Consider the following 26,079-nt stretch of genomic DNA (forward strand, 5'->3'; position numbering starts at 1 on the left):
TTTTTAAAGCACCTACCATAAGCCAGGCACTGGGCTAAGAGCTGACATTTTATTTTGGGAAAACAACATGTCTATAGATAAAGAAATACCAAACAAAGGAAATAAAATGTAATTTCAGAGTGCTGCTAGGGCACTAATAACTAGGAAGAAGAGGGAAGGACTTGTATAGAAGTTGACATTTAAGTTGGATCTTGAAGAAAGCTAGGGATTCTAAGAAGTGAAGGCAAGGAAAGGAATGCATTTGAGGTAGGGAGAGCAGCTTATGCAAACGCACAGAGATGGAAGATGGGATATCACGTATTGGGAATAACAACTAGTACTCTTTTATTAGAACTTAAAGTACATGAGGGAAAGTAATACACAATAAACCTAGATGAGTGGGCTAGGTTGGTTATCATAATGGACTTTAAATGACAAACAGAAAAATTTGTATTTTGTCCTGGAGGCAATAGGAAGCTAGTGGAATTTCTTGAACAGATGCTTTAGTAATATCAACTTGACCAACTGTGTGGAGGCTGTATTGGAGGAGGAGGAGGGGAAGAAGACTGGAGGCCAAGAGAGCAATTAGTAAGCCATTGCAGTAGTCCAGGCTATATAAAACCAACAAAATGAATAGTTCTCAAAAGAATTGTATAGTATAAAAAAAAAGTATAAAAAATTGTTCCAAATCACTAATAGTAAGAGAAATGTAAATCAAAAGAATTCTAAGTTTTCAAAAAATGGAAATAAGGCTAAGAAGTGTCAATATACTGGTGGTGGAACTGTGAATTGGTCCCACCATTCTGGAAAAGAATTTGGAAATTATGATAAAAAGTTGTTAAAATGTTCATACTTTTTGGTCCAGAGATCCTATTGCTAGGCATATGCATCAACCAAAATCAAAGTCAGAAAGTTCCTATACATCATATATACCATAATGTTCATAGAATAATTTTTTTTGTGGTTACAAAGAACTGAAAACAAAATAGATAACCGTGAATAGATAAGCAAACTGTGATACATGAATGTAATGAAATATTACTTTGCCATGGGAAATGACAAATATGGAGAATTCAGAAAAATATGGAAAGACTTATGTGAACTAAAGCAGGGTAAAGTGAACAGAACCAGGAAAATAGTAGATGTAATGACAGCATAAACAGAAAAAAAATTATATTACATCTTTTCTTTCTTGACCTACTTTTTAAATAATGCTACATAATGCCTTTTACCAACTATGAAGTTCTTATGCCCACAGTTTTAAGTGAAATTTCAAAGAACTTAATTTTAAGATATCCTTTAACACCAAATAGAATTGTTTTTTTTTCTTTTAAAATTCCTATCTGTGATCTAGCTTATTATTTTTTGTCCTTTCTACTTTCTAGCAGCCTCATAATGATTTAGATTATTAACCTACTAAAGCAGTGACAGGGGTCTAGTTCTGCTACTAATTAACTATATGATCGTAGACAGGTCACTTCCTCCTATAGGCTTTAGATTCCTCACATGTAAAATCAGAGGGTTGAACTAAATACTTATGAGGTATCTTCTAATTCTAATAGTCTGTGATTATGTCTCATGTAAATTTCCATCAGAAGTTACCCAACTTTTCCAGAGCATGTGGCCCAGAAGGTTTGAATACATACACATACACATATATGTATGTGCATGTATATATCTATATTATATGTGTGTCCATTATATATGTATGTATATATACAAATATATAATGTACTGTAGTTGAAAAGGAGGTATTCAAAAATCAATTATTGAATATATCATTCCCATGTTAAAATATACATTAGTTTTTCTAGTTAGAATTAAGGAACTTTAGGTAAGTCACAATTGAAATTTTGTGTATATATTATAGTAATGTCTAGCAACATTGTTTAGTGATATTTCAGGTTATATGAATTATCCTAATTTGTTATAAAGAATTATGATATTATGCATCTCCCTAATGTTTTGTCTACTTTTTCTTTCATATGTAAATACCTAAATAGTTTTATAACTATTTTCTAATTATTTTCCAAAAATTCTGTTACAACTGATACTTGACATTGATAAATCATTTTATAGTTTCCAAAGCATTTTCACATTTATGTTATTTGATACCTCATTATAAGGTAAGAGGCAGCAAGACATAATAGATAGAAAGCTGGCCCTGGAATCAGGAATACTTGGGTTGCTGTCCTGCCTCTAACACACACTGATTTTCTGAATATAGGCAAATCACTTATCTTCTAAGTGCCCCAAGTAATTCCCTTTTTTTTTTTGCTGGTATATTTTGCCAGTTTTCATCTTTGGAGGAAATTTTCCACACTTGGAGTACCCAACTGATGAAATCACAGGTTTGGAACAAAAAAAAAAAAACCCAGAAAGTAGTTGGGCCAAGTATTGGTGAAGGTTCTGTGTAAATTCTTAAAAGGAATGGTCCACTGCTCTGGGAGACTAATTGTACTAGGACAACTCTGGGAACTTGAGGGATTTTATACTCATTCAGGCTGTGACAGCCCCATCTCTTCATTTTGTCCACTGTAAAATACTGGCACCATCACCCAAGACAAATTTGGAAGACTACTGAACCAAAGGTCATAAAACCTAGGAGATCTGTATTATCCCAGTGGAGCAGAACAAGTCCTCCCACCACTACCACCAAGAGCCAAACTGCCTGGGAAGCCCTGAGCTACACACTTAAAAGACACTTGGCAGCAACCCTCCGTTGGCACAACGAGCCCCTCTTAGAGCATCCCAGCTGTTGTCTCTGACCTCATTCCAGCTGCTGACTCATCTGGCCACTTCTGATTTCTTAGTCCTGAGACATGTCACTTCTTTCCCTTCCCTATACACATTCCAGTCCAACTAGCCATGTTGACTCAGTTCCCTCTCTTTAAATTTTTCCCTGACCTGCTTACTCCCAGAAGACATTGCTACCCGTATCCTAGAACCTGCCTCTCTTATTTTGTCTAATTCAACCAAGTATTCTGATTATCTAGTTTTCCCACCTACCCCTCTGAACACATTCTAGCCAAGTCTTCAATTTCTCAGTAGTCAAGTCTCTGGCTTACCTGCCTAATTTTCAGAAGGATTCAGTCCTGGGGACTCTGACCTGCTCTTTCCCCAAAGACCCACAGCTAACTCCAATCCCCACTCTGGGCCTCAGTTCTATTTTGGGCCACATCTCTGGCCTTAGTCTGTCTGCAACCCAGGCTGTCTTTGGCAGTATCTTATCCCCATTTTACATATGAGGAAAATGAAGCTCAACGATATTGTGTTACTTTCCTAAGGTCATTCAGCTACTAAGTGGCAGAACAAGAACTAGAATGAAAGTTTTTTTTACTCCAGTCCCCTATGTACCACACCATGAAAGATTTCTAAAAACCTAACCAGTAGCATATTTATTTGAAATAATATACAAACAAAATTCCAGCATGACCCCTTTCCCCTATTATTAGTTTTAGCTTGAAATTGAGTTCAGGTTAGCATTATACTATGAGCTTAAATATCCTACAGTGAAATTTAGTTAAGTCACAGTTTAATAGGGATTTTTGTTTCATATCTTCTGGAGGTATTCTTCAAGAGGAAAATAAGAGCCAATTATATAACTAAATATGAAGAAAATTTGTTTTTCAGTATAAATATTACATTAAAATCACATTTACATGATTTTACTCATTCATTTGAAAATATGGAAGTAGACTAAGTAGAAAGAATAACCTATTGAAAATCTATGATGCATAAGGAAGTTAGTTTAAAAAGGCTTGTGGAAGGGAATTCAGTGGAGTAATATCCTAGTTATGGGGCCCTGCAGAATAACATTTGAGGAGATACTCATTCCAGAGAAGAGGATTATTTTTGGGTTGGAGGGGCAGTCTAGCAAAAGGATAAGAATAGAATTCAAGATAAGAGACAATCTTTGTGTCTAATGTTGAGGGAATTAAGTCAATGTTATAGAATGTACCTTATCTCATGAATTAAATTAACAAGTGAAGGATGGTCAACTGCCTTTTTTGAGAAATCTTTTTATAGTCTGGTGGAGCCCCCTCTGTGTAAGGACCATTCTCCCCAGTTGACCCTAAATAAGTTATTTATATAAATAGATAGGTAAATAAATAACAGCATTTTAGCTTGCATAATTTATTCCCTATATCCCCTTCCCCATTAAAGTGCCTTACAGATGTTAGGATCTTAATAACAGTTTGTTGAAATAAACTGAATTATAATAATTCAACCTGGATTTTGACAAAAAGCAAATTAATCAACTTGAATAAGAAACAAAATTCCTTGTTTAACAATTTACCTGCTTTCCTATTGATCATTATTATATCTTATATTTTGTGATACTAAGTAGTGAGCACACTTTCATTCTTCCCTCAGTGGTATGAGCCCAGAGACTTGGTAAACTCATATGTCAAGAAATCACAAAGCCAAGAAAAATGCACCATTTGAGTTGGCTAGAAGGATTTTTTTTAAAACCACATTTTAGTATTCTTGGGATGTCATTGCAGCAGATAGCCAATGAACATATATCAAAGAAGCAGTAGACCTTTCAGGTATCTGTTGCCCTGTGTCTGTTCCAACAGAATACCTCAGCCATGAGATACCCTGGGCTACTTATGGAATCCTGGGACTTACAGAGTGGCCTGATTTGTGTTTAGGTCATTCTCTGGAGGTTCAGGAAACTCCAGGAAGGTATTTTAGTTCCAGGAATCTTGAGCCCCCAAAATTCCACATAATAACACTCTTTTATATGTGTATCTAAAAGTAGATATCTTTGTGTATATAGTTTTGCATATATACACATATATACAGCTGTATGTGTATATATGTGTGTGTGTATATGTATGTACATATGTATATATATATGCATATGTGTGTGTATATGTGTGTGTGTGTGTGTATATATATATATATATATAATTAGGATGAAAATCAGTGTGATATAGTAGAAACAGCACTAGATTTATAAACAGATTCTGATTGCCTCTTACTTTTAACTTCTCTTCTTTTTCTTCTTTTTCTTAAGGCAATTGGGATTAAGTGACTTGCCCAGGGTCACACAGCTAGTAAGTGTCAAGTGTCTGGTCTGAGGCAAGATTTGAACTCAGGTCCTCCTAACTCCATGGCTCTATCCACTGGGCCACCTAGCTGCCTCCTTAACTTCTCTTTTAACTTCAGACAAGTCATTAAATGTCTCTGCTTATCAAATGGTACTCATCCAAAGAGAAAGACCCTTAAAATTTTTATTTCTACATATATTCCAAATATCTCTTAGTTCATCTTTTACCTCTTGCAGAATCTCATAAGTTATCCTGTGGTTATCCTGTATTACCTAAAATGTATGTGTTACAGTCTGAATGATACTTCAGTCACTATGGATTCAACTTTCACAAATCTAAACCTGTGAATTGGAAATCAGTGCCACATTGTGCATTTATTGTGTAATATTCCAACGTAACTGCCTTTTCAAATACAGCTTATTAACTTGTTTTTTCAATCAAGGAGATAGTACATTTTAGAAAAAAGAGCACAACAGTAGGAATTAGGAGATATGAGTTATGGTCTGAGTCTTGCTACTGACTCTCTGAGCTTCATTTTCCAGCTTTATAAAATGAAGACTGGACTCTCTGGTTTGTGACATCTCTTCTAGCTCTAGTGATCAGTGTTCTCCTATAACTTGAGTATATTTATGAAAACTTATTGATTATGGAAGTTGATACTTTATTTAAATGAACAAACAGGTAATATGTAATGTAATCAATGTAATGTGCTATATTGATCTAAATATAGATTGCTGTTTTTCTCACAAGTCTGCTTTTCAAAAAACCCGGGCATATATATAAATCAATATTGTTTTTCAACATGTATTTTTTTTTTGCCTCCAAAGAGATCTCTTTTAGGTATGTAGCTCTGCTATGGGCAGCAAATTCTTGTAACAGTATTTAGGTCTGGTCTCCTCTCTTTACATTCTGTCTCTTGGTAATCCCCATCAGTTTCCACAGGTTTAATAAGCTTCTCTATGCATGTGATTGCCAAATGTGTGTATATATGTGTGTGTGTGTGTGCGCGCGTGTGCATGTATGTGTATATACATACATACATACATATATATATATATATATATGCAAACCTTATTCTTCTCCTGAACTATAGTCCCATACCAACAATTTGCCTGTGGGACAGTTCCACCTGCACATTCCATGGGCATCTCAAATTCAGCATGTCTAAAACTAAACTCATTATCTTCTCCCCAAAACTTCCTTCTCTTCCTAACTTCCTGTTTTATATGTAGGCTGCCACCATCCTTCCAACAGCATATGTTCTGCTAGTTGAAACCTTACAGTTATTTTCCTTCACTTCCCTCCCCCATAGCCGATCAGTTGCCCAGTCTTCTTGTTTGCCATCTGTCCCTTTCTTTTCATTTACATGGCCAGCCCCTAGCCTAGTCTAGCCCTCATAATCTCTGACCTGTACTAGTGTAATAGTTTCCCCATTGGTTTCTTTGCCTTTAGTGTCTCTCTGATTCATCCTCCACACTGCTGCCATATTGACATTCCTAAAGCTTGGGTCTTAACCGTGTTGTTCCCTTGTTCAGTAGCTCCTTATTGCCTGTAGGATAAAATATAAACACCTCTCAGTTTGACATTGGAAGCGTTTCACACTCTAACTCCAATCTATCTTTCTAGACTGATTTCATATTATTCCCCATCATTCATTTCAGCCTAACTGACCTATTTGCTATTTCCCAAACTTGGTATTTTACTTCCAGGTACCATGCCTTTGCATAAACTATCTCCTCTTCCTGGAATCTTCTTCTTCTTTTTTTTTAGGGGGGGCTAGGCAGTGGGGTTAAGTGACTTGCCCAGGGTCACACAGCTAATAAATGTTATGTGTCTGAGGCCGGATTTGAACACGGGTCTTCCTAACTCCGGGGCAGGTACTGTATCCACTGTACCACCTAGCTGCCCCTGGAATCTTCTTTCTTACCTTTGCCTTTGGACTCCCTAGCTCCTGTCAAAGCTAGCATAAGTACTGCCTCCTACACAAGGCCTTTTCTGATCCGTCTCTGGTTGTTAATACCTCATACCCCTCCAAATTACTTTATATTTACTATGTATATATTTTGTGTTTCTTTGTCTGTATATATGTTGTGTTTCTCCAATAGAATGTAAGCTTCTAAGCATAAGGACCATTTCATTTTTTGGTATATAGTAGGTACTTAATAAATGTTTATTGAATTGAAATGAATTGAAATGTAAGATCTATTCATGCTTTTCCTTTTTCTTTCCTATGTTCAAAATAGGTTATAAAAAATTCTCCTGTGAAGACATTTGCCAGTGCTACCTTCAGTTCCCTCTTGGATGTGTTTTTGTCAACAACAGTTTTCCTCATTCTGTCCATCACCTGCTTCCTAAAACATGGGATGGCTTCTGTCCCTCCCCCACCAGCTGCAGTTGTGATTTTCATCATTGCCATTCTATTGGAAGTGTTCTCCCTCATCGTCTCTATTAGGTAAAGAATGGGAACCTTAGCATGACAAATCTCAGTTGGGATTACACAGTACTACCTTTAAGAGGTGGGGACAACTGAACATAGAGGATGGGTCCTCTAGCCACATTTTGACTAGGAAAAAGGAACTCTAAATGGCCCTAGTCTTTCCTGGGTCAAGAGGGTATGCTACTCTGGAAAGGCATATGCCTATCTGGATCAGGTACTACCGAGAAAGGGAGGCTCCCTACTCCTAGCAGACGGGTAATATCTCAATTGTGAAAAGATACTTGAACATTTATGTTAGCAGTTTGTTTAAAGAGAAGGATAAAGACCAGTGACAGTTTTCCTTGATAACTATAATTGACCAGGAAGAGTGCTCCCTGAACAAGTTCAAAGGTCTTTGACCAGTGAAAGATGGAGTCTTCTGAAGGGTCATCCTTTCTATTTGCAACAGGGTAGGTCTTCTGCTATGAAGGTGATGCTTCACCCGGAGAGTGTGAGCTAAGAAACCGTACAAAGGATCTCTGTACCTGGAGAAAATTGTAGCATGAATCGGGGAGCCTGATCAGGGTGTCCAGTGATTAAACGAGGAGAAAGTGGGCAGCTAGGTGATGCAGTGGGTAGAACACCGGCCCTGAAGTCAGGAGGACGTGAGTTCAAATCTGGCCTCAGACCAAACACTTGACATTTACGAGCTGTGTGACCTTGGGCAAATCACTTAACCCCAATTGCCTAAAAAAAAAAAAAAAAAAGAGGAGAAAACATGAAACTGAGCTGAGAGGTCAAACACCGAGTAGTCACTAGGAACTGCTCCCAGTGGACAGTTAGGATATAAATTATGACAATACTAATGTGGCTAATTTGCATAGTCAGTGGGTACTTAATCTTCCATATGGAGAGAAAACAATGGAGCTTAGACATCAACAATAGCTGAGAATCCTGTTTTTCTCATCCAAAAAATAAATATTTCCTCAGTGTAAGGGGGGCCTCCTTAACTAGCTGTACCCGGGTAATCATAGCTTGTGTTTAAGAGTAACCAGATATTGATATCTGTTGTCCAGGATGCAACCTCTAGAAGCATCTTTCTTCCAATAAATTGAAAAAAAAATCTCACAAGGTATTTAGCAATGTATTATATTCATTTCATTGTTTATATAAAAGATAACTATATTATTAAATATGTAAATAATATTTCCAATCAAAATTTGAACTGGTGGTATAGGGTTTTTTTGCACCATTTCCCCTATGCCATTAGCAGGAATAGTGCGGGTTGTTTTAAGGAGATATGCTGAGACATTATTATAATTGTTACTATTTTTTTTAAAAAGTTAACTATGACAATGTCATTATTTTTTATGGTATTATTGGTGTTTAAATGGTCAGGGATATAAAATTCATAAAATTCTAAGGGACTTTTAGAAATCATCTAATCAGCTCCTTACTTGTAAGTACTTAATCTTTTATGAAAAAATATTAGAATCTCACAGATTTGGACATTTGTTGTTCAGTCATGTCCAATCCTCTGTGACCCCATTTTGGGGTCTTGGTGAAGTTACTGGAGTGGTTTGTCATTTCCTTCTGCAGTTTATTTTATAGATGAAGAACTGAGGCAAATAGAGTGAAGTATCTTACCCAGAGTCACATAGCTAGTAAGTGTATGAGGCTGGATTTGAACTCGTGAAATTGAGTCTTCCTAATTCCTAGCTCAGTGCCATATCCACTGCACTACCTGGCTGCCCCGATTTGGAGATGGAAGGGACCTTTTAGGTCATCTAGTCCAATCTCTTCATTTTATAGGTCACTCAGGTAGTTAAGTACCAAAGACTGGATTTGAATTTATATTTTATCCTGGAGGAAATAGGGAGCCCCTGGAGTTTATCTAGTAAGGGAGAACATGGTCAGATTTGCATATCAGGAACATCAACATGGCAGCATTGTGAAAGAAGGTTTGGAGAGGGGATAGTCTCGAGGGAGGGTGGCCAAATATGGTTTGAGATACGCTTTCCTAGATCAGTAATAAAAATTTCATGTGAGGTAAAGGAAAAGCCTTTCTGAATTCCTGATTGGGATTCCTTAGATACAGAGAAGGGAAGGCATGGAATCTTCTTTTCTCTCCTTCATCTAGATGCAAAGTGGGGTTAGGGGGAGAGGGGATGATTTAGCTTTCCTGTTGGAAGTATACTCTGGATATATAATGCCCAGTAGTAGATAGCCCTTATTCTTCATGAAAACCATACCAGAGTTTTGTTTTGACTGGCTGTACTTTATACTTTTGTATTCACCCTTTTTTTACCATACATTAGAGCAGAATAGGGCAAATACTTAACAGGTAAGAAGAAACAGAAGACAGAAAGCAAGAACTTAAAAAAACATTATTTATTTCATTAAATATTTCTTGATAACATATAAAAAATTTTAGCATTAATTTTTTAAAATTTTGAGTTCCAAATTCTGTCTCTCCCTTCTGCCCCTCCCCGACTTCTTGAGAAGGCAGTCTATCAATTATACATGTGAAGTCATATAAAACATAAATATGGAAATAATATGGAAATCCATATTAGCCATGTTGCAAACAAAAACACACACACACACACACAAACAAGAAAAATAAACAAAGTTGAAAAATATGCTTTAATCTGCATTCAGACTCCATCGGTTCTCTTTCTGGAAGTAGACAGCATTTTTTATCATGCGTCCTTTGGAATTGTCTTAGATCATTGTATTGATCAAAGTAAGTCTTCCACATTTGATCATTGTTACAGTGTTGCTGTTAACTATGTACAATGTTCTCGTTCTGCTCGCTTCACTCTGCATCAACTCATAAGTCTTCCCAGGTTTGTTTTTTTATAAACCATCCTGCTTGTCATTTCTTATAGCACAAGAACATCCTATCACACTCATATACCATAATTTGTTCAGCCACTCCCCAATTATTGGCATCCCCTCAATTTTTGATTCTTTGCCACCACAAAAGAGCTCCTATCAATATTTTTGTACAAATAGGTCTTTTCCCCTTTTCTTTCATCCCTTAAGAATACAGACCTAGTAGTAATATTGTTGAGTCAAAGCGTATGCACAGCTTTATAGCCCTTTGGGCATACTTCCAAATTGTACTCCAGAGTGGTTGGACCAGTTCACAATGCCACCACCAGTGCATTAGTGTCCCAGTTTTCCCACATCCCCTCCAACATTTTTCATTTTCTTTTTCTATCACGTTAGCCAATCCAGTGGGTATAAGGTAGTATCTCAGTTGTTTTCATTGAAGCCAAGACTTCTTAAGCTCCTACTATGTAACAGTCACTTTACAAATATATCATGTGATCCTCACAATAGCCCTGTGAGGTAGATGCTATTATTATCCCCATTTTACATTTGAAGAAACTGAGAGTCGTCTTTCACAGTTAAGTGGTTTGCCCTGGGCCACACAACTATTAAATGTCGGAGGTCAGATTTTAACTCGATCTTCCTGGCTCCAGGCCCAGCAGTCTCTCCACTGTGCTACCTAATTGCCTTTTACTAGAGCAAGGCCATGAAGGGTTTGCCCTAGGTCAGGAAGAGGGCACACATACCACCACCTGCCATCCTGTCCTATAAGCCCCAGGTAGTAGCTACAGCCCTCCTCCCCTTTCAGCATTCTAGAAACTTTGAGCTGTCTTGGGCTGCCACCTGCCTCCCTAAGCCATACCCCAAACGAGCCTCTCTGCTCTCCCTCCAATCCTGGTAATTGTTCTGGGCATAAAAATTGCGAGTTACATGGGTGAGGCTAATGGAGGTACAATTATTTACAAAAACCTGTATTTAGTAGACTAAATTGTTCCCTTTTACTAAGGGATTTACAGGTTCAGACAGTCTTTACTTTTTCCCCACAATGCATTTCTGGTAACCACATCATAAAGTAGATCATTGCCGTTAGACTGGTTTTTTCCATACAGTGTACCTAGCCAAGCACTTTGTACTGAATAAATCAAACTCTGATTAACAATATGTTATAAAAGCAAAGATTTTTTTTTTTAGTTCAAAGCTGTGGTTTTATTAGCAAATGTCTCTTTCTGTGTAGAAACTCCCTCCACTGATACAGCTTCATAAATTGCTTATAACTTATCAGTCAATTAACAAGTATTTATTAAGGATCAACTTTGTGCCAAGAACTGAGGTAGGCCATGGGGATACAAGTACAGAGAATGAAAAGATTGTTTCAGGTATTGAAAGGTGAAGTGACTTGCCCTGGGTCATACAGCTAATGTATGTCAGGGGCAGGGTTTGAACTGAGGCCTTTCTAACCTGGAGGCTGTTCGTCTTACTCTATACCAAACTGTAGCTCCAAAAACAGATAGAATAAACTTCTAGAATCATTTACATTATTAAGATTATACCACAAGTCCAATAAGTTAGATATGAGTATACATTGCTCTAGAGCCCCAGGTATGCTATAAAGTACACATAGGTACTGAAACTGTGATTGCATCAAGAGAGCGGAACTCCTAGAGGTTAAGTGACTTGCCCAGCAGGGTCACCCAGCCAGTGTATGTCAAAGGTGGAATTTGAATCCAGGTCTTCCTGGTTCCCAGCTCTACTCTATCTACTGCCTCTCAAAATACATGGAGTGCATATAAAAAAAAAAATACAGCCCTCTTTTATCAGACAGAGACTGTCTTATGAGAAGGTGAGTTTCTTGTCACTCTGGAAGTGCTAGGCCTAAGACTGGATGACCACTATTTGTCATGGATATTATAGAGAGGATCTGTCTGTTGGTTGGAAGTTTAGACTAGAATTCTAAGTTCTCTTCTAACTCTGAGATTTGATGTAAAGGTAATTCAGTTGTTTTCAGTCCTGAGTCTTTATGATCCTATTTGGGGTTTTGTGGGCAAAGATACTGAAATGGTTTGTCATTTCCTTCTCCAGCTCATTTTACAGATGAGGAAACTGAGGCAGAGTTAAATGACTTGCCCAGGATCACACAGCTAGTAAGTCTGAGGCCAGATTTGAACTCAAGATGAGTCTTCCTGACTTCAGGCCCAGCTTTCTATCTGCTGTACCACCTAGCTGCCCAAAGCTAATATTTTAACTGTAATAAACATTCAATTAATGATTAAATTTTTTAAAAGCACTGTAAGTTTGGAGTAGCTGAGAGGAGGGGAGGGGAAGGAATGATTTGCATAACCCAGATATCTTTTTTAAAAAAAGTCTACTTTTCCCTTCATATAGATTGCCCTCCAACAAGCTAGGGTTGAGGTTTTCAGACTAGTGCCACTGACCTCAGAGCTACCTTATGAAAGTATCGTGTTCAATCCAAGAGGTGCTTTATTGTCAGCTACTATACTTCTTACTTCCCATTTCACTGGGAAACCTTGAAAACAACTTCCAGGTCATCAAGACTACTCCCCCCGCCCCCACCAAAATGCTAAGACAAGCATAAACCTAACTAGACAGATTGATGTGTCATAGGACTTTGGCCAATGCAAGCAGCATTGTGGTACAGATGTTAATTAGTCTGATCCAGTAAGGGAAGTTAGTCATATTGGAAGCAAGGAAGGTTAAGAACTATCTGTTTGTATGCATAGATACCTACCTAATGCTTGCATTTTCCTCTATTGTGAGGCAAGGACATTTTGAGAATGTTTGTGCCTGTTTTCCATTAATTATGTCACCTATCAAATAAACTTACATGAAGCATAATGGCTTTTATAGTTTTATTAGAAGGCATATTTTATACCGTATAAAAATTATTTGTGTGAAGGATTTTTTTTTGTAAGCTTAAAAGTAACAGACAAAATATGTTACTTGATTTCATACCTGTAATGATAGAATCATAGCTATAAAAAGAGAGCATCTATTCTAACCCTATAATTTTACTGATGAGGAAACTGAGATGCAGAAAGATTAAATTATTTGTCCATCCACACTGCCTTTATCAAGTGGCCTTGTATCTGGTTTTGTCTATTACAGAATTAATATAGAAATTTAATTTTTTGCTCAAAATCCCAATGTAACTCAATTTTCCAAAATTGAGCCTTTAGCGCCATCTTCTGACCCAATGGTTACATTACTCATCCATCTGCTAACAGAATTGTCAAAAGTAAAATTTAGGTGCCTCAACATTTGGATCCCACACCATGACTTTGTGCCTCAACTGGATCCATCTCACATGAGAATATGTTATTAGTAGTAATAGAAGCTTGGGCTAAACTTAAAATACAAAATCCTCAATCTGTCATTTAAACCTTCAGTAGTATTGTTCCAACTTCCTTTTCCCAATTTATTCCATGTTACTCCCCAAACTGACTTGCTGGCTATTGCCTGGACTTGGTTTTCCATATCCTGTCTCTGTGCTTTCTCATGGACTGTCCTTCATGCCTAGGATTTGTTTCCTATTCATTTCTACCTCTTAGAATTCCTAGCTTCCATCAAGGCTCAGTTCGGATGCTACTTACTGTGCAAAACTTTCCCTTCTCTCCTCAATAGTTAGTTCTTTCTTGTTCTTTAAGTTGCCATGCTGTATCACTTCCCATTCTCTTCTCAAGCTCTCAGTTTGTTTTCCCATGCTCATACTTGGCCGAAATTGCTCTCTCTAAGGTTGCCAAAGATCTCTTAACTACTAAATCCAGTAACCTTTTCCCAGTCATCCTGCTTGCCTCCTCTACAAGCTTTGGACACTCAAAATCCTCCAGGATATTTCTTTTGTCTTGGTTTCTAATTAGGAGGTCATTCCCCTGCAATTATTCAAGATCATGGATATTCTAAATAAACAAGAATGTAATCTATGGAATGTGTCAGATCTTTAGAGAAGGAAATTTTACAACCTTCCTCGATGCTTTCCAATGCTCAATAAATCTTATGGAATTATTAGAAAGATTACAGTATCACAGAGTTGGAAGACACCTCCAAGGCCAAATAATCCTACCTCTAGGAAGTCCCTTTAAGACATTCCCAACAGGAGGTCTTTCGGCCTCTGTTCATAGACCCTTAGTGAGGGGAAGCCCACTACTTCCCAGAGCTGTCCTATATACCTTTAGAGGCACTATTAGAGTAGAAAAATGGAAGGTGTGCTGGATTTGGAGTCAGAGGCCCTGGATTCAAATTCTGTCTTTGCCACTTATTCCTTGTGTGACCTTGAATAAGTAAACCTCTCTGAGCTTCAGTTTCCTTATCTGTAAAAATAAAGAAGTAGTCCCTTTAAGGTTCTTTCCAATCCTAAAATTCTAGATATATATAGATATTCCTGTATCCACCTTATTCTTTGTTCTGTTAAGCAGAACAAGAACATGAGCCTCTTCTATAGGACAGCTCTTCTGTTTCTTGTAGACAGCTATTATGTTGTCTCTAAGTCTTCTGTTCTCCAGGTTAAACATCTCCGGTTCCTTCAACTGATCCTCCAGAGTTATGATCCTGGTCCCTTTCTGCTGTATGCTTTCCAGGTTATCACTGGCCATCCTATCATATAGAACCCAGAGCAGAACCCAGTACTCCATGTGTGGGTATGATTTGATCAGGGCACAGTCCAGTAAGACTAGACTTGCCTCCTTCATCCTTTGCACTGGGCTTTTCACATAGCCTAGCTTTGAGGATTAGCTTTTTTCACCCCTGCATCACAGTTCATTCATATTAAACTTGTAGTTTACTTAATTCGCCCCCCCCCTTTTTTTTTTTTCAAATAAACTGCTATCTAGCCATGCCTCCCTAATCTTGGACTAGTGAAGTTGATTTTTTTTTTCAATTTAATTCATGGAACATTATACCTATGTGCCAGGTACTGAGGAATACAGAGACAAAAATGAAACATCACTTGTCCCTCAGGAGTTTATATCCTACTGAAGGCAAAACATATTTACACATACATATTTATGTATCAATGTATGTACGTACATATAAAATTAAATACACACAGAGGGAGGGGAGGTCACTAACATCGGGGTAGATCAGGATAAACCTGTAAGAGATGGCACTTGAGTGGAGCTTTGAAGGAAACTAGGGATTCTAATCGATGGAAATGAGAAGGGAGTAAGTTCCTGGACATCCTATTCACAGGCCTGAATGCAGGAGGTGGAATGTCTTGTATGGGGAAGAGCAAGCAGGACAGTTGGGATGGGGCTTAGAATCCATTCAGTAACATAAGGGGTAATAAGCCTATAAAGACAGGCTCTAGCCAGATCGTAAGGGGCTTTCCACAACAAACAGAAAAGTGTGTATTCTGTCCCAAGGCAAGAGGGAGCCACTGGAACTTATTGAGCAGACAAATGACATGGTCAGATCTGTGCTTTAGAATGATCAAAGTGGCAGCTGTCGAGAGGATTCATCAGAGAGGGTCAAGCCGTTAGGAGGCTGTTGCAGTGGTTGTGATGAGAGATAGTGAGGTCCTGAACTGGGCAGGTGGCAATGTTAGCTGAGAGAAGGGGATGGACGCTAATACATTGTGTAGGTAGAACTGATGAGACTTGGCACTTGACTGGATATGAGGGGTAAAGGAAAAGAAAGAATTGAGGATGACTCTGAGGTTGCAATCCTGGTCATTCAACAGGGTAGTTGTAGGGAAGGAAGATAAAAAACTATCTGTATTATTTGAGCTACCTGAAACTGTTATATCTCAGGTAGATGTTAATGAGAATTTTTGTGTATTAGTTATTAAATTCTGTACTGATGATCAGAAGTTAAAGCGAACATTTAGAGCCATCCTGGTAAAAGAAGAGTGATAATGCAGTGCCCTACTGATGTATTCAGGTTCCTAAAACCCATTTGGATTCACCTTCTATTCTGTCACTGCTTATCGGTCTCTGTTCTTCCTCTGAAACCCACCTCAATCAGTCAGAATTAATCTTGTGGTTTCAGAGCAACATTTGCTCAAAATAAATGCGAGATATATGATAGAAAAGATTCAAGCAACAAACACTCTTGTCACCCACCTCCCAAATTGTAACCTTCCAGACTTCCAGGGAACAAGTACTTCTTTCAGACCCACACTGTAACCAATAGAACAGGAAAAACAGGCTTGTGTGTCTTCTCTTGGCACTCCCCCAGCTGCTATGTGACCAACAAGCAGGATTTTAAAGTAACATCCAGTAAAGTAGCAGCCTTGGGTCTCCTGAGTTTCTTACCTTCAGAACTAGATGAATACAGAATCCCCAGACCACTTTCTCCCCATCATCAGTGAGGTCCAAATGGGACCACAGAAGCCCTCTCTCTAGGGAGTCCTACTTCTTAGGAACCAAAGACTCAGGAGTCTCAGATAGGGTCCCTCTTCATCTCCTGGCGTCCTCCTTTACCATTTATCTTTTCCATTTCCCTAGCTCTCCCTCCGTCCCTGCCTCTTGAAACTTCCTCTCTCTCATATCTCACAAGAGTTCTGCCTCGCCTTTTGGGGTATATGGGATGTTCAGAGAGGACTAGCACCTCTGCTGTGAGGGTGAGCCCTTTTCAGAGCTGCTCATCTACCTTTGGTGTCCACCTGTCACTCAACTCTCACCTGTAACTCCAAGAAGCTATAGCAGGATCAGCAGCCACACCCCAGGAAAACTGGGTTGGTAGACAGACTAAACCAGATTAAGGGTAACTGACAGGCCTCAAACCTGTCAGTGAGTTGGGGGATGTCTGCGCCAAGTGTATGAAGATTTTCCCCATCGGAATAGGTGGATGAGAACGATTTGGTCCAGTGTCTACGAAGGCAACTGAAGCGGGCACTGTGGGGAGGGAGGACTTAGAACTTGGTCAGACGTTGAAGATGCCAAGGTCATCCACTGCATCCTGGGCCATCTCCAGTCCTCTTGATTTTTGTCTCACCATTGGACTTCGATGACTCTGGAAGAGAAAGTGAGGCTGATGACTTTGTGCAACTCTGCCTCACTTAAATCCAGTTCACACATGAGTGACAGCACCCATCACACCATTGGTCCTCTTTGAAAACTAAGGACGAACAACAATAGCCTAGTCCCAGCCTCTTATTTAGCCTGCTCCAATTGCCCATTCCCAGACACCCATGGGAACTCTGAAGAGACCCTTTACATCATCATGATATGATGTTTATAAGTGCTTACATACATTAGCCTATGGCTCTGCTATAATATCAGCCTATTTTCTCTTGTTCTATCATCAAAGTAGCATTGGAGCAGGTACCTATCATTCTCTGAACTCTTTCTGTTCTTAAAAGTCGTCATTAAAGCACCATTCAGCCTGGTCTTCATATTGAATAATCTCATTTCCATTGGTCTTTTTTACCTTTAAACTTATTTGTAGCTTTGCTTTGGACCTTTTTATAAGGTCTCCACATCCATTTTATACTGTGGGGACTACAAGTTAATACTGTTCTTCAGCAAAGATCAGACCAATGCTGAACATGTAGAAAAATTACTACATCATTTTTATATTTTATATTTCTGTTTTTATAGTATTTCAAGAATTCAAGATTTATAATTTCATTGATATAGAGATTTGTATCACTGATGCATCAGGTTATAAAGGGCTTTGAGTGTCAAGCAAAGAAGTATGAACTTTATTCGACAGGCAATACTGGAGGAGTCAACAGTTTTTTTGTTTTTTTTTTAGTAAAGAAATAACCAGATCTATACATGTGGCATAGCCAGATCTATACATAAGGAGAATTGGTCTGGCAGTAGTATGAAGAATAGATTGACAGGGAAAGAGAGGGGAGGTGCAAAGATCTTCCAAGAGGCTTTAGGAATAGTTGAGGCTTTTCCTATAGAGCAGTGGCAGTGGGAATAGAGAGGAGGGGTCAGAGGCAAGGGATATTGTAAAATAAGAAAACAGTTTGGAACAACTCTCATTCAACATAAATTAAAACCTGCTGTGTGTATCATATTATGAATGCAGATTGACTACTGAAAACAGTAATTTTATGCTCAACATTTCCATCATTGACTCAGTAGATAGATTTTGTTCGTTCTATCAAGTTTTCAGCCTTCTTACCTTCCATTTGTGGTCTAGTGGAATACAGCCTTCTGTCTGTTGTCCAATTTATTTTCTGCATAACCTGTCTAGCATATATACACCTACTTATTTTTATGACTGACCTACATACAGGAAAATAGTGTTTGCTGTGTATGTTAAAATTTTGAATTACTTAGTGACTTTATTTGTTACAGAATGGCGTTTTTCCTTGAGGAGGTAATGACATGTACTAAGCACCTGCTGGAGGTGATAGCTGGTTGGCTTCCTCGGCATTTCATTGGCGCAATCCTGGTCTCACTCCCAGCCCTTGCAGTTTATTCCCATTTTACCTCTGAATTTGAAACAAACATACATGTAAGTCAGTTACTATGCTTACCTATCTTAGGTGCTGTGCTCTTTTGGGACTTCTGCTAATTTTCATCTGTAGCTTGAGGCTACTTTGGGCATTCTTTTAGATATCAAGAGCCTTTTTTAAAAGACTCATTAAATCAATGGTCCCTTTTAAAAAGTAAATTTTTACCCAGGATAGAGATCAAGGGATAAAGGTTCAGCTTCTATCCTTTGTACATAGTGCTCCTTAAATTCTGTTAACTAATTGATTTACAAATCCTACTTCAGCACTTGGAAGAAGCTCCCAAAAGAAAAGTACAGTTCAATTGTATAATAGAAGTTTAGAATTATTACTATTCTAGTATTTGTGGCTTGAATTCAGGTAGTTTGTCCCACAGATCAAGTAAAAACTCCAAATTCCCATTCACCAAATATTCAATTCAATAAACCCTTCATAATTAACAGATATGGAGCAGAACATGTATTAGCTGTTAATTTACCAAGAAAAGAACTTCTTAATTGAACTCCATAATTTGTGGATTCATACCAACTTGAAAACTATGTATATCTGTAGTGCAAGCTAATGTAAAATGAATATCTCAGGGCCTGATTACATTTTCATGCTTTCAGACCCAAATAGTATTTTGGTTTATTCATAGCAGGGTGCTTTAAGGAAAAGCATTATGTTTATATAGTGGCAACCTTCAAATGATGGTGCTTACAGACAACTTTTTTTTTTTTCGCATCAGCATAAGCTTTGAAGCATCTTGGGAAACTTGATTTAAACTTGTCGTTTTAAGCTGATTTAAAATTCTAGATAATGAACTTCATGATAAATGATCTGTCTGGAAGACTGTTTGACTCACTAAATGTAAAAATAACAGCCTCTTTTAGCAACTTTAATCTCAAACTTAATGCTTCCCTATTAAACAAAAACTTTTAAAATACTTAATAACAAAATATAGTCTTGTCAAAATGTGTTAGAGAAGTATACAAGAGGGCAAAAGGAAGATAAATGAATGTGGACCAGGTTTATCACGGAAAGCTTCGTGGAAGGGGCTACTTGAAGTTTGAGTAGTATTTGAACAAATAGCAGCAAACTGGACAGGAGGATGGAGGAAGAGTATGAATAAAGATTTAAGAACAGAAAGTGTTGGCGTAGTAAAAAGAGCACTAAAGTGGAAGTCAGAGAGCTGGGTTCTGGTCCCACTAGTGCCTTTAATTGGCTATATGATCTTGGGCAAATCGTTTCCTCTCTGGGCCTCAGTTTCCTTAACTGTAAAAACAACTTATGAGGCTCATTTTTGCTCTAAGGCTCTATGTTGTCATTTGGCCTTATATTATGTAACTTTTCAGGAGAACTGTGTCTATTTCACATAATAATATTCACTGAATAATATTACTTGGTTAAACTCATATAATAGGAAGTTCTGTCGAAATTTAGAGTTAAATTTGAAATTGCTTCTTTTTTTTTTCTCATTGCAGTATACCATGTTTATGTGCTCTGCCATTCTGATCACCATTGTGCAATACTGTAATTTTTGCCAGCTAAGTTTCTGGATGAGATCATCATTAGCAACAATTGTTGGAGTTGTACTTGTCATTTTACTCTATGTCTCTTTGTATCCAGACAGGTAAGTTATGGATGCGACAGATCAGAGTGGTCACTAAAACAAAATTGCTTGCAGTGCCAACTGTTGCTTCTGAAATAACTTTTAATTCAACACAAAAATAAAAAATGGCAGAATCCTAAGTATGGGACACTGTATATAATGTCAAATTTGTTTAATATGTAGGTTAGTTTTACTGAACTATTTTTTGTCTCTTTTTTATTCTTTGTTTATTCCCCCTGAAACAGGCTCCTTCCACATCTCTGCCTGCTGAAATTGTTCTCTTCTTTCCAGGTCCAGTCAAGTTATCACCTCCTTGTCCCTTCAGTCAGAAATTGTCTTTCCCTCCTTGAATCTCTCCTGTTACTCTGTGACCTCCCTTGCATAATAGCTTTTGTGTCTGTGTGCCTTATGTATGCCCTTACTGGATGGTAAGGGCCTTGAGAGCAGGGACTGTATCTTATTTTGTCTCTGTATCCTCTGCATCTAGCACAGGGTTTTACACATAAAAGTTTCTTACTAAATGCTTATTGAATTGACTACATCAAAAATCAACAGATATAGTAGTACTATTACCATATGTGGTCAAACCACTGATTTAGATAAGAGGATGCTCCCTAAGAATGATGGAGACCTTATTTTTTACATCGCTTGCTTAGATGGTTAAAGAGGGTCTTCTTTGATAAGATTGGGATATGCTTGGTCTTGGGTGCCTTTTAAATAGCCCTTCATGCTTTTATGTGTGAAAGATGACTCCTTCTCCAAACAATGTATTAGACCTTATCTGCTTTCAACTATAGTCTTGAGCATCCTATCTTTAGTTTTTCCCTGGGGATGCGTGTGTATGAAGACATTCGGGATTTGTAGCCACTAGCAGTTTTTGTATGCTTCATCGAAGTGCAGGAAGTCAGTTATGGCTTTTTAAGTGTTTCTTTTCTGTGTGGGTTTGCTGCACACAGTCATTCAACCACATATTTTCAGTGTGTGATATGAAATCTTCTTAGCAGCCCCATTGTCTATGCCTTTTTTTAAACGATTCTCACTCAGGAGTTTTAGTTAAATCATATTAATATAATATTGTCTTTAGTTGCTAACTATCTAAATATTTCAAAAAGTAGAGAAATTTATTAACTAATTATCAAGTTGCTTTCATCATTGCCTTCTTTATTTTAAAAATTCTGTTTCCCTGCATTTGTATTTCAGTTCCATAGAAACTTCCCAGTTAGATGCAGTACAGAATTCCAGGTAAGCTTTTTGTATTGTATGTATCTCTGGAGAATGACAGTGGGGCATGGTGGAAATAATTGCTACCTTAACAGGGATTGTGTAGAATTTTTGTTTGACTATATTTATTTGTTAATAGGGAGGATTTTTACTGTGGTGGTCAGGGGGAGCATTCTGGAAGGGGCGAGTGTGTGGTTAGTGATAGTGATACAAAAAAGAAAAGAAAAGAAGAAAAGAGCATCAGTAAAACATTCTTACAATACAAAGAAGAGAATAGTTCAGAGGGTGACATAGGCAAGTGGGGGCAGTGTTAGAACCACCATGCTAAATTTAACATGCTCTTAAAAAACCCAAACTTATGCATTAGAGATTCATGGTTTCATTTACAATCTTCTTTTTCTCTTCTTACTTGTATTTATATTTGTTGATGTTTAAGTTCACATTAAAAAAATGTGTGACCTTGGACAAATAACTTTTCTGTGCCTCAGCTTCTCTATCTATCTGTAAATGGTGATAGTACTTGCATTGCCTAGCTCTGGGTTGTTGGGAGCAAATTATTTTGTGGACTTTAAAGCCATATATAAATATGAATTGTATATTATGAAGAGAGAGAAAAATTATTTCCTTTTATTAATTTTTTTTTCAAATTGCTAGGTTATATCACAGCTTATGTATGGGTTTCCTGAAAATATATTCATTGGGGTGGCTTTGGTCAGGATACTAATGATCAAATGACCTCCTCCCCAACCAAATTAATGTAATCACAAAAGGGGCAAGAAACAAAGAGATAAGGTGGTAATATCTTGATAAGTACAAAGATGAGTTTTCACTCTGTTATACTTTTACAAGATATGAAGGAATTCTTCCTTGATGGAATTAGAAGGGCAGTTTGCCAAAGATTGACTGTGCCCCAGATGGCCCTTAAAAACTAGCTTGCCTGGGGCAACTAGGTGGTGCAGTGGATAGAGGACCGGCCCTGAAGTCAGCAGGACCTGAGTTCAAATGCGGCCTCAGACCAAACACTTGACACTAGCTGTGTGACCCTGTGCAAGTCACTTAACCCTAATTGCTTACAAAAAAGAAAAAAAAAAACTAGCTTGCCAGCCCTAGACATAATTGAGGCAAGAGAACCTTGTGAAATATGATCCTCGGAGCAGAGAGGAGAGCCACCTAAGAAGGAAGTACTCAGCTCTTGAAAAGGGTTCACTCTTTGCATTTCTTTGTGTACCTCTATTAAAGGGCATTGCTTTGCAGAAAGCTACTTGTCCAACAGGAGGCACTACACCCATGAGGAGAATGACTCTTGGCTGCCAAGAGGATTATAAGAAGTAGCTTATGGGTTCAAGAGAGAATCAGTGTTAGGAGTCAGGCTCTTGAGAGAAGCAGGCTCAGGGACCCCAGCTGAGCAAACTTCCCAGGAAAGGTGCCGCACTCAGGGAAGCAGTCTGAGGATGCCAAGAGAAGAAAAATTACATCTGGACTCTGAAGTGCCAGAGACATGGATGCCTTGGCCATCTGTGTTCCCTGTGTGTGTCTCATTACCAGGGGATATGCCCACTCCTCCTCTCGATGCTGTGTATATTTGTGGTAGAACATGTGTGTCCCATATGCCTTAGGTTTATGGGGGAGAGGGGGTGAATGTTTGGTAGCTGCTGTTCTTACTATGCCATCTTAGTAAATGCCTTTGCTTTGACCTGATTGTGTCTAATGGTTGACTATTAAAGGTAAGTCTACTGGTTGGGCTGTTGCGCTATTGTTTTTAAATGTAGACCTTCAGAATTTCAGGAACTCTGTTGTAGTCAGTCCCACACATATACCCTGGGGGTGCTTGCAACCTGAGTATGAGTTGGAGAGTTACGTATTCATATATATGGGATGTCCCAAAAGAGTTTTAACGCAGTTTAAAGACTTAATAGCTTAAAACTGCACTAAGACTTTTGGGACATCGTACATACATACATGCAAGCATACATACATATATATGTATATAATTTTTTACTAAAATGATATAAAATCCTTTATTCCTTATGTCTTGGCTTTTAGTCTTCTAAAATAGAAGTGCAATTTTGACCTTTCTTTGCCTGTTCCATAATGTATAAATATTACTCTTCTAGAAATTGTCAAGTTGGAAGCAATTGTTTTTGGTAGAGCTGTCTTTTATAGAAAGAAGAGTTGCACTTTAGCCAAGCTGGCTATAGAATTACGTTATGTAAAATCATTACTATATGTTAAAATATTTTTATCTGCCATTTAAAAAACTGAGTATACATTTCTACAAGTTCTGCTGTACTCTTGGTTCTCTTCCACCTCCTGTCAGAGCCATAGCCTTCCTCCCCATCTTACCGTAGCTATGTCGCACTTTCCTCTTTAACTCAAGGAATTACTCAGGACTCACTATCAACTCCCCAATCGTACCACTTTTCCCCATATCTTCCCTCCTATCTCTTCAACTACCTAGAATGGATCCCAGGGACAACTCTATGTTAGTTTCAAAGATTGGACTGAGCTGATTTACTTAAGTAATGGAAACCTTAGCAAGAGCTACCGCAAAAGCAATTGGTCAGATAATGCAGACATCTAGGTATACTCTTATTCACCTTTTTATCCCATAACAACTCAGGCAGAACTGTGACTTTTTTTTTTCAGTTGATACATTTTGTTATGAAAAACTAGTTACTTCCCAATGAACCCCCCCCATACTGTCCCACAAGAAAAAGATTAAGTACAACTATAGTGAATTGTACTGCACTTCTTAAAGTGTGGGTTGTGACCCTATATGGGGTCGAGACCCACAGTTTAAGAAGCACTGTTGGGGTCGCGAGTGGAAAAAGATTAAGAAGCCCTGGATATCACTTGCCATTTTTGTAGTTTGCCATTGAACAGAATGTACATATCTTTTAACCTTAGCACTTTGTAACTAACATTGTCCATTGTATTTCAGCTAAGATTTGTTAGCTTTTACTGATGCTTTACTTTGCAGTATTGTCATAGTGTACATTGTTCTTTGGGTTCTGCTTTCTTTATTCTGTATCAGTTCATAAAATTTTTCTCAGGCTTCTAAATATTCATCTTTACTTATGCCTAATGTTCCTTTATAGTCTCATAACACAATTTGTCCAATAACACACAATTTGTTAAAATGTGCTTTGTTTCTAGATTTTTGCTATTATAAATAGTGCTCTGAATATTTTTATACAGAGAAACCTCTCTTGCTGTCATTAACTTCAGGGTATAAACCTAATAAAAGGACAATTGGATCAGAGAGTTTGAACGTTTTTAAGAACTTTTATTTTGTCATTCCAAAGTATTTTCCAGAATAATTGGAACAATTCACAGTTCTATCAGCATTAACTGATTTGTTCAACAAACATTTATTAACCATGTTCCATGCAGAAGGCATTGTACTAATTGGTAGGGCTACAAAGACAAAGATGAAAAAGCAACTTACTTTCTCTTGGGGGGGATGCAACATGTAAATCTAGTAAGTACAAGATCATTTGAGGAGGAAGAACACTAGTAACTAGGGAAGGGGGTGGGGGGACCAGGAAATGTTTGTTGAAGGAGGTTGTACCTGAACTGAACTTTAAAAGAAGTGTTATTGGTTCCCACTTGTAGGGTTTTGTTTTCCTTATAGCAGCTCGAAAGGTGGGCATCCCATCCTAGTCCAGAAGTCAGGAGCAGAGCTGGAAGGGGAAATCCAAACTGTCAACAGCCTTATGAAAAAAATGTTCCAAATCATTAATAATTAGAGAAGTACAAATTAAAACAACTCTGAGGTTCTATCTCATACCCATAAAATTGGCAGAAATGACAATTTTTGGAGTGACTGAGGGAAAGGGAAAGCTATGAATTGGTACAGCCATTCTGAAAAGCAATTTGGAACTAAATCCCCCCAAAAAATCACTAAATTACATATATCCTTTGATTCAGTGATACTACTGTTGACTTATGCCCCAAAAAAGATCAAAGAAGAAGGAAAAGGATTTGCATGTACAAAAATATTTATGGAAACTCTTTTTGTAATGACAAAGAGCTAGAAACTCAGGGAAGTGTATCAATTTTGGAATGACTGAACAAATTTATGTTCTGTGAATGTGAATATTATTGTACCATAAGAAATATTTAAAGGCATAAATTCAAAGAAGCTAAAATAGTATGAACTGATGCAGATTGAAATTAGTAGAACCTGTAGAGCAATTTATTCAATAACAATTTTGGGAAGAAAAACAACTTTGAAAGACTTAAAAGAACTCTGATTAATGCATTGACAAACCACAATTCCAGAGGATTGATGATGAAGTATGCTACCTATTTTCTGATTAAGAGGCAATGGATTTAAGGTACAGAATGAAACATACATGGCCAATGTGAAGATTTGTTTGACTTAACTATAAGTATTTTTATAAGGGGTTTGTTTTTTCTTTTTCTTTTTCTTTTTTTCAGTTGGACAGAGGAAATTAGGGAGAAGGTGAGGTTATGGTAAGATTTCCAAAAGAAAAAAGAGGATCGTTGAATGCACGGAAAAGAACAGAAAGACCAAAAGAAAATA

At 37.7% G+C, this 26,079-nt stretch overlaps 1 protein-coding gene across 2 annotated transcripts in view; it reads left to right on the plus strand.

Moving 5' to 3' along the window:
* ADCY9 (adenylate cyclase 9) overlaps nt 1-26,079 on the plus strand; it is a 178,112-nt gene that overhangs the window by 131,818 nt on the left and 20,215 nt on the right. For both annotated transcript variants that reach the window (XM_027859742.1, XM_027859744.1), the window contains exons 6-9: nt 7,283-7,491; nt 18,561-18,720; nt 20,182-20,330; nt 21,510-21,551. In XM_027859742.1, coding sequence (XP_027715543.1) covers nt 7,283-7,491; nt 18,561-18,720; nt 20,182-20,330; nt 21,510-21,551 — 560 coding nt within the window. The remainder of the gene's footprint in view (nt 1-7,282; nt 7,492-18,560; nt 18,721-20,181; nt 20,331-21,509; nt 21,552-26,079) is intronic.

The sequence above is a fragment of the Vombatus ursinus genome, unplaced genomic scaffold, assembly GCF_900497805.2.
Source record: "Vombatus ursinus unplaced genomic scaffold, bare-nosed wombat genome assembly UNPS02014171.1, whole genome shotgun sequence".
In the NCBI taxonomy this organism is placed as follows: domain Eukaryota; kingdom Metazoa; phylum Chordata; class Mammalia; order Diprotodontia; family Vombatidae; genus Vombatus; species Vombatus ursinus.